Source organism: Oncorhynchus tshawytscha, linkage group LG03, assembly GCF_018296145.1.
Source record: "Oncorhynchus tshawytscha isolate Ot180627B linkage group LG03, Otsh_v2.0, whole genome shotgun sequence".
Lineage (NCBI taxonomy): Eukaryota > Metazoa > Chordata > Actinopteri > Salmoniformes > Salmonidae > Oncorhynchus > Oncorhynchus tshawytscha.
In genome coordinates this window covers 10583358-10598524 of record NC_056431.1, presented here as the reverse complement: position 1 = coordinate 10598524, position 15167 = coordinate 10583358, and the positions used below count along the sequence as shown (strand labels likewise).

Sequence of the window (15167 nt, the reverse complement as noted above, 5' to 3'; positions counted from 1 at the left end):
CAGTTACATGACCTACAGCATGGTCAAGCAAGTTCATGTTTCCAACATTTTAAGACTACTAAAGAACTATTGATTTAGAATCATGGTGAGTTACCGCAAGTCGCAAAGAAAACATGAGCTGCCTCCACTATTCCAGCACAATTTCACCTTCAACATCATCAAATCACCTCTGCTTAGTCTAATAAAGTGACAACCAAAAGATACCAAAAACTATTTAGTCCAATAAACATAAGATAAATATGATGTAGTCATTCGTGTTTGTAAAAATAGAAAAAACATGTTGAGTCACCATGCTTGTAGAGAATGCCAATGCCATCCTCCTCTCTTTCACATTTACGAAACGGTCTATCACTCTGTCATACAGTACACACTTTCATTTTTTGTCCTAGGCTACCTGGCTAAAATGCTTGCCCGCTAGCCTAATTTCATTTCATAGGCAATGTTAGCTAGTTAACATTAGCCTTCTACATCCAGCTACATATTGAACTTCCATCCTCTCTGGCCAGGGGCACAATGTATGAATTTATGGTTGGATCAGAATCGCCATTATAATCATTGGCCAGTACAGAGAAGTAAAACCACAAGTCCAAATCTCTATCATCCATGGCTAATTTAGGATAGGGCCAAATTTAGATAACTAGCTAACCACCAGAGGACAACAATACAATGAGATGCACAACCAGTTTGTCAATATTTGCTCTCGATGCAATGTGATTGGAGTGAAGCCAAATCCAAACTTCCCTTGACACTTTTTTGTGGGTGCCAGGACCATTCACAGTTGATCTACATTGATTGGCTATTATTTTATACAAAAGGCTCGCCTTGCATTCAATGCTACTGGTGGCATCAATGTCATATTCTTTGGAACCAGACAGCACTATGCAATTTACATATGTTCATCATTTGCATCTGAAAGACACTGTTCATGCACCACTTGTTGCCATCCCCACAAAATAGCTTGAAACAGAGTTTTACATCAGTCCTGCCTAGGGTTGCATGTAGTGACCAAGGTGGCTCTGATAGACATGGCAGCTGTTTCTAGCTCCTAATGCTAAATATGTGTATGCGGCCAATACAATTTGAACGGGAGGGTATATTACTGGTAACTTTCAAAGTTTACCAGTAAACTACCAGCATTTGTGTAATTTAAAGTTTTGAATTTTTTTAATCACAGGACATAGTGATACTTCAGATTATCACAGATGTCTAATTATCTCTGGCCCTCTGCATGGCCTTATTTATCACATGTAAAATATATGAATTAATCATATAACATGATCCTAAATATAAACCATCAACTTAGGGAATATCATGTCTTAATATGAGGATTTCAGCATTAAATACACTTTATTTTTAAACTTGTCTTTGTTAATGTGTTCGCACCCGACTGGTGGCAGTTGTGAAAAGTCAAGTTGGAAGAGTTGCAGAGTTTGAAAAATAATGCCATCTTTTAGATTGTTTCATTAATTAGGTTATTTTCTAATTAACCATATGGTCCATGGACCCAAATATAGATTTTTAAAAAAAAATACTACAAATGCATTAAAAAACATGTTTTAATTGCATATTCAACAACTTACAAAAAAATTTATGCTGAAATTGAGATTTTATTTTAGGAATAAGGCCTGTTTTTCCTTTTGAAGCCAGAAGGAGGCTAGTAATCAGCTACATTTATGCCTTTACTAGACTATGGGGATATTTTATATATATATGAATGCTTCCACTCAGTGTTTGAGATCAATTGACACTCTTTACCATGGCACTTTGAGATTTATTTTAAACTGCAAAACCCTTACACACCACTGCACTTTGTATACCAGGGTTGGCTGGCCTTCTCTAGTCACTCGTAGACTCAGGCACTAGTATACTTTTATTTACAAAGCCATTTTGGGTTTACTACCTTATTGTTCAGAAATGTGGTGGGTACTCTCTTCGTTCTCTGGACCTTATCCTGCTAACTGTTCCAAATGTCCGAACTGAATTTGGTAAAAGGGCTTTTATGTACTCTGCGCCATCGTCTTGGCACGCCTTACAAAATACTTTTAAACTGGAAAAACCTGTCCCGATTGGTATTTTGTTATACTCTTGTGAATTCTATGGTTTTTACTAGATTACTTGTAGTTTTTCATGTTTGTCATTTTTTTTAATGACTTGGTGCTGCCTATCTTGGCCAGGACGCTCTTGAAAAATAGATTTTAAATCTCAATGAGACCTTCCTGGTTAAATAAAATAAATAAATATTCAAGTATAAATGACCAAAGTTGGCATAGATTAGCATTTAGTTAACAAAATTACAGAATGTTCCAGGAACTTTGGTAAATTACCAGTGGCTTTGCAACCCTAGTTCTGCAGTCTCCCTCTGAGCTCCCTGTAATTTTTGTGTGTAAAATAGTTGTACCCTTCAGAGAATGCCATAGGTTTACATCTTCAATATACACCCCCACAAATATACATCCCTCAAATGCCCAGCTACCATAAACATTGAGCATTGTTCATTGAATATTAAATTACCCTTGATATAAGCAATCATACAAGGACACTTAGGTGTAATTCTTCTTATGAAATATTTAATTTAAAGTTAATGTTCCAATAGGGACAGAAGTTTCCAGCACAGCAAGCTTGTCCTGAAAAGAAATAGATACATTTTAAAACAGCTGGTATGACAAACACTTCAAATGATTGCAACTTAAACTGACATTAAAACTCAAGAAGGCAGCATTGAAACAGTCACTAGACTATATGAAAACTAACCTTTGTGGGTGGTTTCCAAAACCTCCCCAGCTCCTCCTCTAGGGCTGGTCCTTGGTAATCTTCTCTCCACTCGGCAGGCTCCATGTACCCCTGCAGAAATGCTGCCGCTTCGTCCACCAAAGGCATCTGTCCAACCCCCACTCTCTCAACCTTTGACCCTTCTATCCCAGCAACCTGCTCCTTAGCATTCATGGTGACACTCGACATGTTCCACTGAGCTACCTCCTTAACCGTCACAGTATTCTCCTCAGGTACATGTTCCAAAGTTACACTTGATGTCACTTGGTCTGTGCCAATCTCTTCAGCTGCCACCTCAATCATCTCCTTCTCAGCCCGTTTGTCCTCAATCGGCTCCTCCACACTCCCTTCCTTTCTGGCTACCACCCCCTCTCCTAGAACTGTCCCTTTCTGCACCTCCTCTACCTTATTCATAACAGCAACTGACATGTTTTTCTCCTCCTCCCAAGGAGCCACTGCCAAGCTTTTAAACTTCACCTTCTCCACTCTATAAGTGACTGCCAAGGTCTCCTCCACCCTTTCCTCACCATCTGGCTGTCTCTCCTCAGCCTGAACGGGCAAACTCTTCTCCCTGTCCTCCAACACTCTCCAGGGTTTACTGGTGATCAGGCTCTTCACTGAAGGAGATGTCAAGGCTGGCCCTGGTTACATCAGGCAGAACCACAAGTTACAGATCAACATACATTGTTTTGAAGAATTCATCTAAGATGAATTAGAGAGAAAAAAAGTGGTCCAGCATTGACTGTGTTGTATACTTACAGAACTCTGACACTTCACAGACAGAATCACAGCAGGAGCACACAGAGGGAGGGCCGTACAGCTCCTCCCACCTAACAAGACATAACAACCAGGGGTGTAATCATTGGTCCAAAACGTTTTGCAACAAAAACGAGTTTCTATTGGACAAATTCAGGTAGGTCACTCACTGTTTCGTTAGCTTTCTAGTGAATAAACCCCTGGTTAACCAGTGCAAAAAACAATGTAGCATGAAATAACTGAATTACTTATGTTGTCATCATCAGTGTCCTACACATTGATCATGACCAGTCTATGTAACTTGTGATGTAATTCTTGAGTAAATGATTGTGAGCGACAGTGGTGTAAAGTAAAAAATACTTTGAAGTACAACCCTTTTGGGGAGATCTGTACATGACTATTTATATAGATTTTTTATTTTACTAGTTATTCCTAAAGAAAATGTACTTTTTACTCCCATACATGTTCCCTGACACCCAAAAGTACTGGTTACATTTCAAATGCTTAGCAGGACAGAAAACGTTCCAATTCAGACTTATCAAGAGAACTCCCGGTCATCACTACTGTCTCCGATCTTGCAGACTTACTAACGCAAATGCTTTGTTTGTAAATGTCTGAGTATTGGTGTGCCCCTGGCTACTCATAAATACATTTTAAAATAGTGCGGTCTGGTTTGCATATACAAGGAATTTGAGAAGATTTATAGCATTTACTTTTGATACTTACGTAGATTTCAAATAAAATACTTAGATATTTAAGTAGTATTTTACTGGGTGACTTACCTTAATACTCAAGTAAAAGTATCTTTACTTTTAATCAAGTATGACAATTGTGTACTTTTCCCCACCACTGGATATAGAAATACATCAGATCGCTCGAGGTTACTGTTGAGATTCCAAAAAGACAGTTTACCTTCCCACTGTGCTATTGTACGTGCAGGACTTGGCGCTCCACTTAGAAGTGGATTTCATGACAGTCATAGTACAGTGCAGGTAGAGATGCTGTGGAACAGAGTATGAGAGATATATATACACACACATACACACCCCCCCTTATTCACTGGTGTTGTGGAAACATTTGTGTGCCATAAAAGGATATAGCCTAACCTTGGCAGTGATTTGGGGAAACAGGAAAGCATCCACAGTGAAGCGCAGGACATTTGACTCTCTGGAGAAGAACTGGGACTGACTGCCTTTCCGCTTGCTGTCCACCATACATCTAAAAACACATACACGCATATATACCCACCACTAGAATTGATTGATACAAATGCTATATCTACATCAGTGTGTGAGAATTTAAGTGTTTGATTACCCAAAGTTGTGAATGACTTCAAGGCGAGGTGTGGCATTTGGGTCATTGGATGTCGTAACAAAGCAGGAATCAACAAACACACTCTCATCTTTGGGGACAAAAGCAGCGTAGGCTTTGAAGTACATTGGCTCCCCAAGCATATAGCCCTCTTCTGATGACAATTGTTCCCATTGCTCTGCATTTGGAGAGAAAGATTTTCCCCTCATTCTCTGCCCCTTAAATCAACTTGCAAACTCTTGTAATGGGACATGTTTACTTACCATTGCATGCAGTGAGCCTAAAGATGTGTTTGCCATTCATACTCTTCAAGAGATTGCGGTCATGCACCTCAGGTACATAGCCAACTTTGTAGGAGTAGTGGAATCTGTTAAGGAAATGGATGGTAAAACAGCAAAAACCACTCATCACACAGTAGTAAGACTGAAGTATAAATGCCTACTGTAGACTAGTCTATTGGGCACTATACCGGTTATATATGCACTGAATGGGGAGGTTGAGAGGTATGGCTCTTATCACTGGCCCTTGTGGTTCTGGAGAAAAGCGAAGTGAGCTGGAGTACACCAGCTGGCCATTCATGGTCTGGAAGTCATTAACAGAATAAAAAGAGTACATATTTTAAGGGTTCGTTTAAGAGTCTGCTCCTAATGGATAGTGAGGGCAAAATGCATCCCAACACATCTTACCGTTTGAGTACTGCCACAGTCATTCAAGTCATAATGGAAGTAAAAGAAAAGTGGGGTGACCCGGGTGACGGGGCAAGTGCCCAGGAAGAGCATGGAGGCCAGACACCTAAACCTGAGCTGACTTCTGTTGATGCGCACGGAGATCTGGTTGTACCCGCACCACACCTCCACTCCACGCGGATTACGCACGGGAGAGAAGTGGTTGCGCTCTGGACTATTTTGTGGCGGAAACAAAAGGGTGGTCAAGATACTGGGGAAACGTATTTTCCCGACGACTGGTCTGAACAAGTCCCTATCGACGACGGGAACCGCCGAGTGCTGGAACATGGGAAGGAAGTAGTATGGTGGTTCTGACCGCTGGGCACCGATGGCATCGTCTTCCCCTATCCGAGGCCTGATCACCTCACGCACTGGTACATTGCCCAGGAGGTGCCGCTCCGCGAATTGGTAGTCTTGATGCACTTGACCCTCCCATCGGTCAACATTAAAATCAGCTTCCGCTGATACTTTTGTGACTGGAAAGGCAGAAAAAATCCATGCAAACAGACAAAACATCCACGCAACTTGCGCCATGTTCAACGTGACCGCAGAAATAAAAATAATAAAACTCTGTAGTCCAGAGCGCCTCGTGGACACACTGTTGTTAGCAAACTAGACTGACCATTTAAAGATGAATGTTGTAGGCGCGTGTTAATTGCGCTCACCTGGTTTTGGCGCAACAATTACGCACTTGGCACACGTTCGTTGCATGTAGGCTACTGAGCGTAGATGATCAATTAATGATTCGATTAATTATATTTGCAATGACATATGAAAACGTATTTTGCATTGCCTACTATGTTACAATGTAAACTTTGAGTATGTAATTCACTTATCTATCCACCAGATGCCAGTATAAACTGTGCTCTCAATTTTACTCAGTGACTTGGGTGAATACAAAACTTGACCTTCACCTGTTATATTCATATTCAATAACTCTCAACTAGGAAGAGCGCAAATGTGTTGATGAACATGATTCAAACGGTCCTAAATTGGTTCTAATTGCATGTAGTTTTATGGTATAGGTGACCATACTGCCCCCCCTCCCTCACACACACACACACAGAGACAACATGTTGAACTAAACAGCATTTCCATTGACAACGGAATAGATGAATGGAGGATTGTGCCAACGTAAGCTGAGACCAAAGATACAGCTAGGGGTATAGTGTAGGCCATCAGGGTAACAAGAACCTGTCTTTAACACTTCCAGTAGCACCTTTTCACATTGATAGTAAACCAGCAATCAATGTGCCTAGCTGTAATGCTATGTTTACACTTTACTCAGAGCTGCCTGCTATTGTATATGGGCAACAATAAAATATTGTCACAAGACTATCCAAACAATGAGACTGATTCCTAATAAGTTCATTAGTAGCTACACCAACTTTGTGGTTCTTCATGGACATCATCCCCGCCACACCCAACACCAGTTACACTCAGGTACAAAAAATGGATGAAATAACTTGAGGTCAAACGCAAATCTCAGATTTATTATGCCATGTCAGTGATCACTTAGCTTGCCACATCAACAGTTTGTCTTTGTGGTAGGCCTGCTACTGTATGCACATTGCTCAGATGAGGGTCTGTCGACTGAAAGCTGAAAAAAGCAGAAAGCTGTGATTTGCATTTGACCTTTGTGTGCAAAAGTATACTCTTTATTCTTATATATCCAACTTTATTCTTACCCAGTTTCCCCCATTCAGGCCCCGCCCAGTGGCTGACTTAAACTAAGTCAGTGTTTTAATACCACCTTTAACTGTTACATTTAGTCATTGCCCAACTTTCACCAGCAGGAAGAAGGCAACCAAACAAAAAACAGAAGAAAACAGGTTAATTTTTACCTTTTCTTTTTCTTGTTAAATAGTAATAAATACATGAGATGCAGTGGTTTATTTTTCAATTTTTTTCTGAAGCAGGAGGGTTAAAAAGTTTATTTTTATTTATTTATCTGTCTGTTTGTTTTCTTTAGCAGCAATCCGAACATGGTTGAAAGTGGAGATAGCAGCCGAGAGAGAAGTAGTTCACTTTTTTAAAAACTTGATGGCAAACAGCACTCACAGAGTGTCGTGAAGGAGGGAGGGAAGGGGAGAACAAAAGACAGGAGTAAGAAAAGAGGCCAGAGAAGTCAGTCACTGGGGCTGTAGGGGTAAGGAGGGCATGAAAGTGTCCCCTCATAAGTATGTACTCCTCCCTCCTGCTATATATTGCCCCCCTCCCTTCCAACAGAAAAATGGGGCAGAGAGGAGAAGAGAGCGAGAGATCGAGACAGAGAGAGTGAGCAAGATTTGGCTTAGCATATCCAGAGTTACTCCAACCCAAAATGTGTGTTACGTTTCTGTAGTTTACGGTCCAAAACAAAAGTGAGTAAGAAAAGAGAGAGAGAAAGAGGGTGAAAGATTCTGATTAGATGTTGAAGTAGAAGGCAGACTATTATTTTTTAAACAACAGGGAAGCATTTTGGTTTTCCTTGTGGCAAAATGTTTTGTTGTTTGTTCTTCTTCAATCACTTCCTCCTTTTGTGTAGAAGTTCTGTTCCCCCTCTCCTCTTGAAAGCGTCTCACTTCGTCAAATGTTTCAGCCTCCTCATCGTATAGTTTCTCACTGTGTGGTGACTACGGTTTTTGTCATTTGCTTCATTTCATTTCTATGATCTGTTTCGTAGTTTCAGATATATAAGCCAGTGTCAAGCGAGAGAAGAAAAAAAATGTAACAAAAGTGTGTGTGTGTTTCGGGGGTGAGATATACTGAACTGAAAAACAAACTAAAAAGACCCTAGTTTGTTTGTTTCTCTGTGTATGCGCAAGTGTATTCTGTCCATCAGCAAATAAAACTAAACCTGTATAAATTAAAATAAAAATGAATAAATAAACCACCTCTCAATTTAGCGCTCTTCCGATCTCCCCACTTACCCTCCTCCTCATGTAGTGATGTTTAATAAATAAAACATGTACAATTAAACCTAGACTTCAGAAAATCTAAACAAAAACAAAGAAAAAAAATAAGAATTTAAAAATAGCATAAGGGTACTCTCTCGTGCCTCCCTCTTCTTAACCAACAATTACCACTTTTCAAACCATTCATTTACCTTTGAGGTCTTCATTCCAAAAAACAACCCAAACAACAAAAATCTCGCTGCAAACCTTTCCTTAAATCACATAAAATCAAATAATATAATAATAATAATAACAATAAAAACAAACTTATCTGAAACTTTCCATTCCAACTACTGAGCCCCGTTTCTTTCCTTCAACAAAAGAAAAATAAAGAAACTGAAAAAAGGATAAAAATGGTTTCAAAGCCTTCCCTCTTACTCTCCCTCTCTTACTCTCCTCTCCCTCTCTTACTCTCCTCTCCCTCTCTTACTCTCCCTCTCTCACTCTCCTCTCCCTCTCTTACTCTCCTCTCCCTCTCTTACTCTCCCTCTCTCACTCTCCCTCTTACTCTCCCTCTCTTACTCTCCCTCTCTTACTCTCCCTCTCTTACTCTCCCTCTCTCACTCTCCCTCTTACTCTCCCTCTCTTACTCTCCCTCTCTTACTCTCCCTCTCTCACTCTCCCTCTTACTCTCCCTCTTACTCTCCCTCTTACTCTCCCTCTTACTCTCCCTCTCTTACTCTCACTCTCCCTCTCTCCCTCTCTCACTCTCCCTCTCTTACTCTCCCTCTCCTCTCTCACTCTCCCTCTCTCACTCTCCCTCTCTCACTCTCCCTCTTACTCTCCCCTCTCTTACTCTCTCACTCTCTCACTCTCCCTCTCTTACTCTCCCTCTCTCACTCTCTCACTCTCCCTCTCTTACTCTCCCTCGACCTTCTCCCATGCAAAACAAAACAAAACTCCTTTGATATTTCACAAGTTTGTCTCTGTAACTGTATGTGTGGCCGTATTTGTTTCAAACTCAAGTGTGTATACTGTGTATGTATGCGTGTTGAAATTGTAATGTTGTCGTTGTTAAAATTGTATGGCTTTTGGAATTTGTTCAAGATTTATCAAGAGTTGGCCGTGTTCTGACCACCGCCTCCTCCATTGCCGCACACACCCATCATGGTGGACTCCTCAGAGTCCGGCCTCCCCCCACCGCCCCCTACTCCCCTGGGTGGGGGCCCCCCGGTGAGCATCCCGCCCCCGACCACGCTACCCTGGGGAGGGTTGTTATTGTTGTTACTTCCCGGGTAGCATGGGGGGATGTATCCAAGCCCGGAGGCAGCGACCAAGCTGTCCTGAGAGGCTGGGGGCTGAGCCAACTGTTGCTGGGAGCCGGCGGGGGGCGGCTGGGGGGCCATAACCGTCCTAGTCCGAAAGGCAGAGAGGCCCAGGTGGAGGTTGGAGGAGCCGTACTGGCTGGAGTCCAAGCTGGATGGGGGCGGCATGATGGAAGACTGACCCAGATGGTGGTGGTGTGTGAGGCTGAGCTCGATGCTGTCCGGCATCTGTGGGGAGGAGATGGGCATCAGGGGCTGGCCCTGCTGGCCCTGTGAAGCCTGGCCCTGGGGCTGGTTCCCCTGCCCAGTCTGCCGCAGGCCCCGCCCATTGCCGTGGTGACCGCCGTAGATGGGGTGCGGGTGGTGGGGTTCCATCATGCCCCCGACGCCACCGCCTCCCAGGAAGTGGCGTGAGTGCTGGGTGGCCGCCGGCTTGTGCAGCAGCAGCTGGGGGTATGGGGGGTCGCCAACGCTACTGCCGCTGTTGGACAGTGGACCCATGCCCCCCTCTCCACCCGGCCAGAGGCGCAGCTGCTGCTGAGATGGAGCCTTGGCGGTGGGGTGGGGGGAGGGGTCATCGTTAGAAACAGAGAATGCAGAATCTACAGTATATCATGTATAGAGGAAGAACCTCTTGTTCCATGTGATGAGATCTGAGACATCAGAGTGAGGTCAGGTTTAAACCTCGGCTCACCTGTGGACTCTGCATCTCGTAGTCTGAGTGAGTAACTGCACTGTTGTAGTACCGGTTACTGTACCGGTAATTCCGGTTGTCATTGGAAGAACCGCTAGATCCACCTGGACAGGGGGAGTAGGGGAAGAGAGAGGGAGTAGGGGAGGAGAGGGGAAGGAGAGGGAGAGTAGGGGAGGGAGAGAGAGGGGAGGAGAGGGAGGGGAGGAGAGGGAGAGTAGGGGAGGAGAGGGAGAGTAGGGGAGGGGGAGGGAGGGAGGGAGTAGGGGGGAGTAGGGGGGAGGGAGAGTAGGGGGGAGGGGAGGGAGAGAGGGGGAGTAGGAGAGAGAGGGAGAGGGGAAGAGAGAGAGAGGGGAAGAGAGGGGAAGGGGAAGAGAGGGAGAGTAGGGAAGAGAGGGAGTAGGGGAAGAGAGAGCGAGTAGGGGAAGAGAGAGGGAGTAGGGGAAGAGTAGGGGAGGAGAGGGGAAGGAGAGGGAGAGTAGGGGAGGAGAGGGAGAGTAGGGGAGAGGAGAGGGAGAGTAGAGGAGAGGAGGAGAGGGAGAGTAGGGGGAGAGGAGGAGAGGGAGAGTAGGGGAGAGGAGGAGAGGGAGAGTTGGGGAGAGGAGGAGAGGGAGAGTTGGGGGAGAGGAGGAGAGGGAGAGTTGGGGAGAGGAGGAGAGTAGGGGAGGGAGAGTAGAGGAGGAGAGGGAGAGTAGGGAGAGGGGGAGTAAGGGAGGAGAGGGAGAGTAGGGAGAGGGGGAGTAAGGGAGGAGAGGGGGAAAAGACACTCGGTCGGTCAGAATACACAATAGTTTTGTTACGTCATCCAGACAGTCCATCACTGCTGGGACCATAACCTGTTGCTGAGCTGCTGAACATGGTGCTGTAGCTAAGATGACTAGCTGTTGCCATGGTGAATGGGAGCTGTAGCTGTGGCAGAGGAGAGGCCGCTGAGGCTGAGCTGTTGCTATGGTGACGGTGTGCTGCAGGCTGTAGGGACTGAGCTGCGGCTGAAGTGACTAGGAGCTTGTTTCTACGGAGACTGTGTAGCTGTTGAGAGAGTGATGGGCTGTAGGGGCTGGCTGAGATGTAACATTGAACCACCATCACTATGACGCAGTAGACTGCAGTGTTCCCCCGAAGACTATGTAGGTGGGAGGGATCTCCCAGACAAGATCCTTTACAGTACTGTACTAACCAACACGGTTTCAATGGACTTTCAATAGCTCTCAATCTAAGGAATCTTGGTGTTTTTTACAAACATAGGGGAGAATTATCTGGGGGAAATATGGGATCAAACAAGCTGCCCATGTTTAGTTTGCTCTTTTGAGGTTTGACCTCTGCAGATGTTTCCCCATGCAGTGGACTGTGACTTATGGTAAGGGTATACTGTATACTAACTGCTGTGTCCCGTACCGGAGCTGGAGACGGAGCTGGTGGTGGAGGTGGAGTGGCTGTGGTCCATGGCCGGGCTGGTGGAGGTGGAACTGCTGGTGTTGGTGCCCTCGTCCGTCGTCTTCTTGAAGAAGTTGTGCTGCAGCGCATAGAAGGGCGTGATGCGCGTTTTGGGGTCATAGTCCAGCATGCGCAGGATCAGGTCCTTGAACTTCAGGTAATCGCAGGGAGCGTGCCCCTGCTCTCCGCCCCGCCTCCCGCCAGGACCTCCGGTCTCCACCCCCAAGATCTCATGGAGCCGCCGCGTCGCAGGAGGCTTGTACTCCTGAATAGGGAGATAGAGGGAGTGAGAGAAGGGGGAGAATGGAGAATATGGATGCGGGGAGGTGCAGAGAAACACTGTTGAATTCTCATTTTCTTCGAGGCAGTTTTAGCGACTTAGTTATTATTATGGTTGAATTTCATACATGCAAGCATGCCTGTTGTTATGACGGTGAAATGGTTGATGGTCAGTAGAATGCATATTATGAATGGATAGACTCACTATTAGGTCTACTTTATTTACATAACACCAAGCCAGTGATGAGAAGCTGTAACGAATGAGACCAACATGTATCCTTACATGCTCTCCGGTCTAAAGACCATCAGCTCCTAGTCCTAAAACTAACAATAAGTTGTCTTATCCTGCACTATATCATTCACTTAACTCCTAATCGTCTAGTGAAAATACATGCCAACACCCATAGGTGTAAACCCGTGTTCACACACCCACCCAGGTGTGCCTGCCTCTGGGGTGAGATGGTTGATCCCCCACCATCTCCAATCACTTTTGGACAAAGTTAATTAACCTCTGATCCAAACCTTTCTCCCCTTCTTTCTCTCACCTCCAACGTAAACCAGGCCTCTCCCTTTGTTCAACCTCCACCTTCCACCTGCCTGCGCTGCTCCTTCACCTCATCCCTCTATCTTATTAAGGGCTATGTAATGCTTCTGATACACACAGAATAATGGAACGATAAGGACCTTTCTAGACAATTAGAGAGCTTATGTGACGAGGGGTTTACGGTTTAGATGATGATGACTGGAGGAAGATGCTGAGGACTCAGATCTCCTTCCTAAGAGTGGGAGTTTAGGTTAGAAATGAGAAAAGGGAGAAAATACCTCTTCTGTACAAACTACTTTCCAATATCAAGCTAAACCTCCTCCCCTTCCTTCTCCACCTCGGGTTTTCTACCCATCTCTCTTTCTCTATCTACGGGTGAATGGTTAATACAAGTAGGTTCGTTGAGAATTTGCCTCTAACCACTGACACTTGGGTCAAATATCTTTCAATCCCCCTAGCAGTTAAGTTTAGGTTTGGGGGTAAGAGCAAGGTAATCTGATTCAAGATCTGTGGTGTGACCGGGGAACTTGAACCTACTGCGTTGTGAGTGACAGGAGGGATGTGGTTCGGAGATGAGATGAGAAGATTAAGTAAGAGCAGAGTTTTACTCACGGAGGCCGAGGGGTAAAGTACCTTCTTTATGTCCTTGTTCTTCTTGACGGTCCACAGACCGTCGGATAGCTTGTCAAAGTACTTCCGTGCTTTGGGAGCCTGATCCAGCATGTGGTTGGGAGGGACCCCCAGCACCTCCACTATCTTATTCATCTGATCCACCTGGAGAGAGAGAAACAACAGGACAGGTCAGGGGCAGATTCGGCATCAACACCCAATGCTGTGTGTGTTCTCACAACCTACCTCGTTGGAGCCGCTGAAGAGGGGTTCTCCCGTGTGCATCTCCACCAGGATGCAGCCCAGGGACCACATGTCAATGGCCAGGTCGTAGGGCATGCCCAGCAACACCTCCGGAGATCTGTAGAACCGACTCTGGATGTACTGGTAGATCTGTGGTGGAGGAGAGGGCGGAGGGACAGAATGAGGTGATATAAGAAACAAAAATAGGTTGAAAAAAAAAGAAGAGAGAGACGAGGGGAGAAAATGTGATGAGAAAAGATAGAGGTATTAGCTCCAGTATGTTGGTTACAGCAGAACAGAGCTGTGGCCCTTTAATAACATTTCTAATCTAAATTAGAGCACACTCACTGGTGGAGGGAGACAGGATGGTGGTGGAAGAGGTGCAGTGACACCGTTTATCCACACGGGGCAGGCCAAACTGAGTAGAAATATCTAAACTGGGTGCAGCAGAGCCGCTGGGATTCTATACTTGAGTACTGTAGTGAGGCCCATTTCCTCATCTTCCCAAGAGTCCTCAAAGACGTGCTGTGAATGCCAGTTCCTATTCAACCTGGCAACGGCCTCCCTCCATAGCTTCCCTCTCCCTCTCTCTCTATTTACCCTCTGCAGAAAACTGAGCTCATTCTCTTTTGAAACGGGAGAGATGGAATCATCTGTGGGCTATTCCTGCTCTGTCCCTCATCCATCCATCCATCTACCCCACCCTTCTCTTCTCCCTCTTCCTGAGATATCCAGAGGCATTAGCACACTAATGATACATTTTTAGAAAAGGTTAGTATACATTGAACGTTTATCTGGTTTACAAAAAGCTGTCTCTTATTCATTCTACCTCTACCATTCCCTCCCTTCCCCTGCGTCTCTATCCCCCCCAATAGCTCCCTCCTCCCTCCCTGCTCCAATTTTCTTCTCCCCTCCCCCAGCATCTAGAGGGGATATAGCATGCATTAAGGGCCTACTATATTAAACCACAGTCGACTGCTGATGCATGCATTGGTTTAGGTCGATCTTAAATATAATACACAGAAGCACGCAGATACCCAGAAAAATTCACAAAGGATCCATTGGGAGTGGTGAACTGCAATGCACTGATTTGAGGAGTAGACTGTGTATATTGATGTGCTTGGTAAGGTGTAGTCCTCCCTCCCCTTGCTTCTCCCTCTCTCCTAACCCAATGGTGTTCTCTCCTCAACACCCCTCCCCTGACCCCCACCCAGCACATGCATTTGGTTCATTAGGATCTTCTATATCTCTGTGCTTGGTTAGTCAGCTAGTCTCCTCACCCTCTGGCCTAGTTGACAAGAGCTGCCAAAGTCCACGATCTTGATGGCGCTGCGCTTGGGGTTGCACAGCAGGATGTTCTCGGGCTTGAGGTCGCAGTGGATGATGCTAAGCTCGGGCGTGGCCAGGAACAGCAGCGCCGTGCACAGCTGCTGGGCAAACTTTCTGGTCAGGTTGAGAGAGACGCCGCGGAAGTTGGTGTTGCGCAGGAGGTCGTACAGGTTGTAGGAGAGAAGCTCGAACACCAGGCACAGGTGGTTCCGGAACATGAAGTGCCTCTTCAGGTGGACTAGAGGGGGAGAGGAGGGAAGAGGGGGGAGGTTAGTA

General features: G+C 45.2%; 2 protein-coding genes across 6 annotated transcripts in view; both read right to left on the bottom strand.

Moving 5' to 3' along the window:
• Positions 1 to 2545: 2545 nt before the first annotated feature.
• On the bottom strand, positions 2546 to 6251 carry zp3d.1 (zona pellucida glycoprotein 3d tandem duplicate 1). Its single transcript, XM_024392252.2, has 9 exons — positions 5523 to 6251; positions 5306 to 5418; positions 5100 to 5203; positions 4840 to 5014; positions 4632 to 4743; positions 4438 to 4526; positions 3529 to 3599; positions 2752 to 3410; positions 2546 to 2624 (listed from the first exon to the last, which is right to left on the bottom strand). Exons 1-9 carry the CDS (start codon positions 6093 to 6095, stop codon positions 2568 to 2570), a joined length of 1953 nt encoding a protein of 650 aa, XP_024248020.1. The 5' UTR covers positions 6096 to 6251; the 3' UTR covers positions 2546 to 2567.
• A 3099-nt stretch (positions 6252 to 9350) lies between these two features.
• Positions 9351 to 15167, bottom strand: part of LOC112227537 (dual specificity tyrosine-phosphorylation-regulated kinase 1B-like) — a 78107-nt gene continuing 72290 nt past the window's right edge. For 2 of the 5 annotated variants that reach the window (XM_042309761.1, XM_042309750.1), the window contains exons 6-11: positions 14843 to 15129; positions 13566 to 13712; positions 13323 to 13484; positions 11834 to 12152; positions 10457 to 10560; positions 9351 to 10311 (exon numbers count right to left, since the gene is read on the bottom strand). In XM_042309761.1, coding sequence (XP_042165695.1) covers positions 9550 to 10311; positions 10457 to 10560; positions 11834 to 12152; positions 13323 to 13484; positions 13566 to 13712; positions 14843 to 15129 — 1781 coding nt within the window. In that variant the 3' untranslated portion in view covers positions 9351 to 9549. The remainder of the gene's footprint in view (positions 10312 to 10456; positions 10561 to 11833; positions 12153 to 13322; positions 13485 to 13565; positions 13713 to 14842; positions 15130 to 15167) is intronic. The other 3 variants (XM_042309755.1, XM_042309751.1, XM_042309756.1) reach the window with 3 other exon arrangements.

Coding starts and splice junctions, on each gene's coding strand:
- zp3d.1 (XM_024392252.2), bottom strand. CDS start 6,095: ATGGCGCAAGTTGCGTGGATGTTTTGTCTGTTTGCATGGATTTTTTCT. Junction 3,600..4,437: donor TACAATAGCACAGTGGGAAG/GTAAACTGTCTT, acceptor ATGTCTTGTTAG/GTGGGAGGAGCTGTACGGCC. Junction 2,625..2,751: donor TTTGGAAACCACCCACAAAG/GTTAGTTTTCAT, acceptor ATTTCTTTTCAG/GACAAGCTTGCTGTGCTGGA.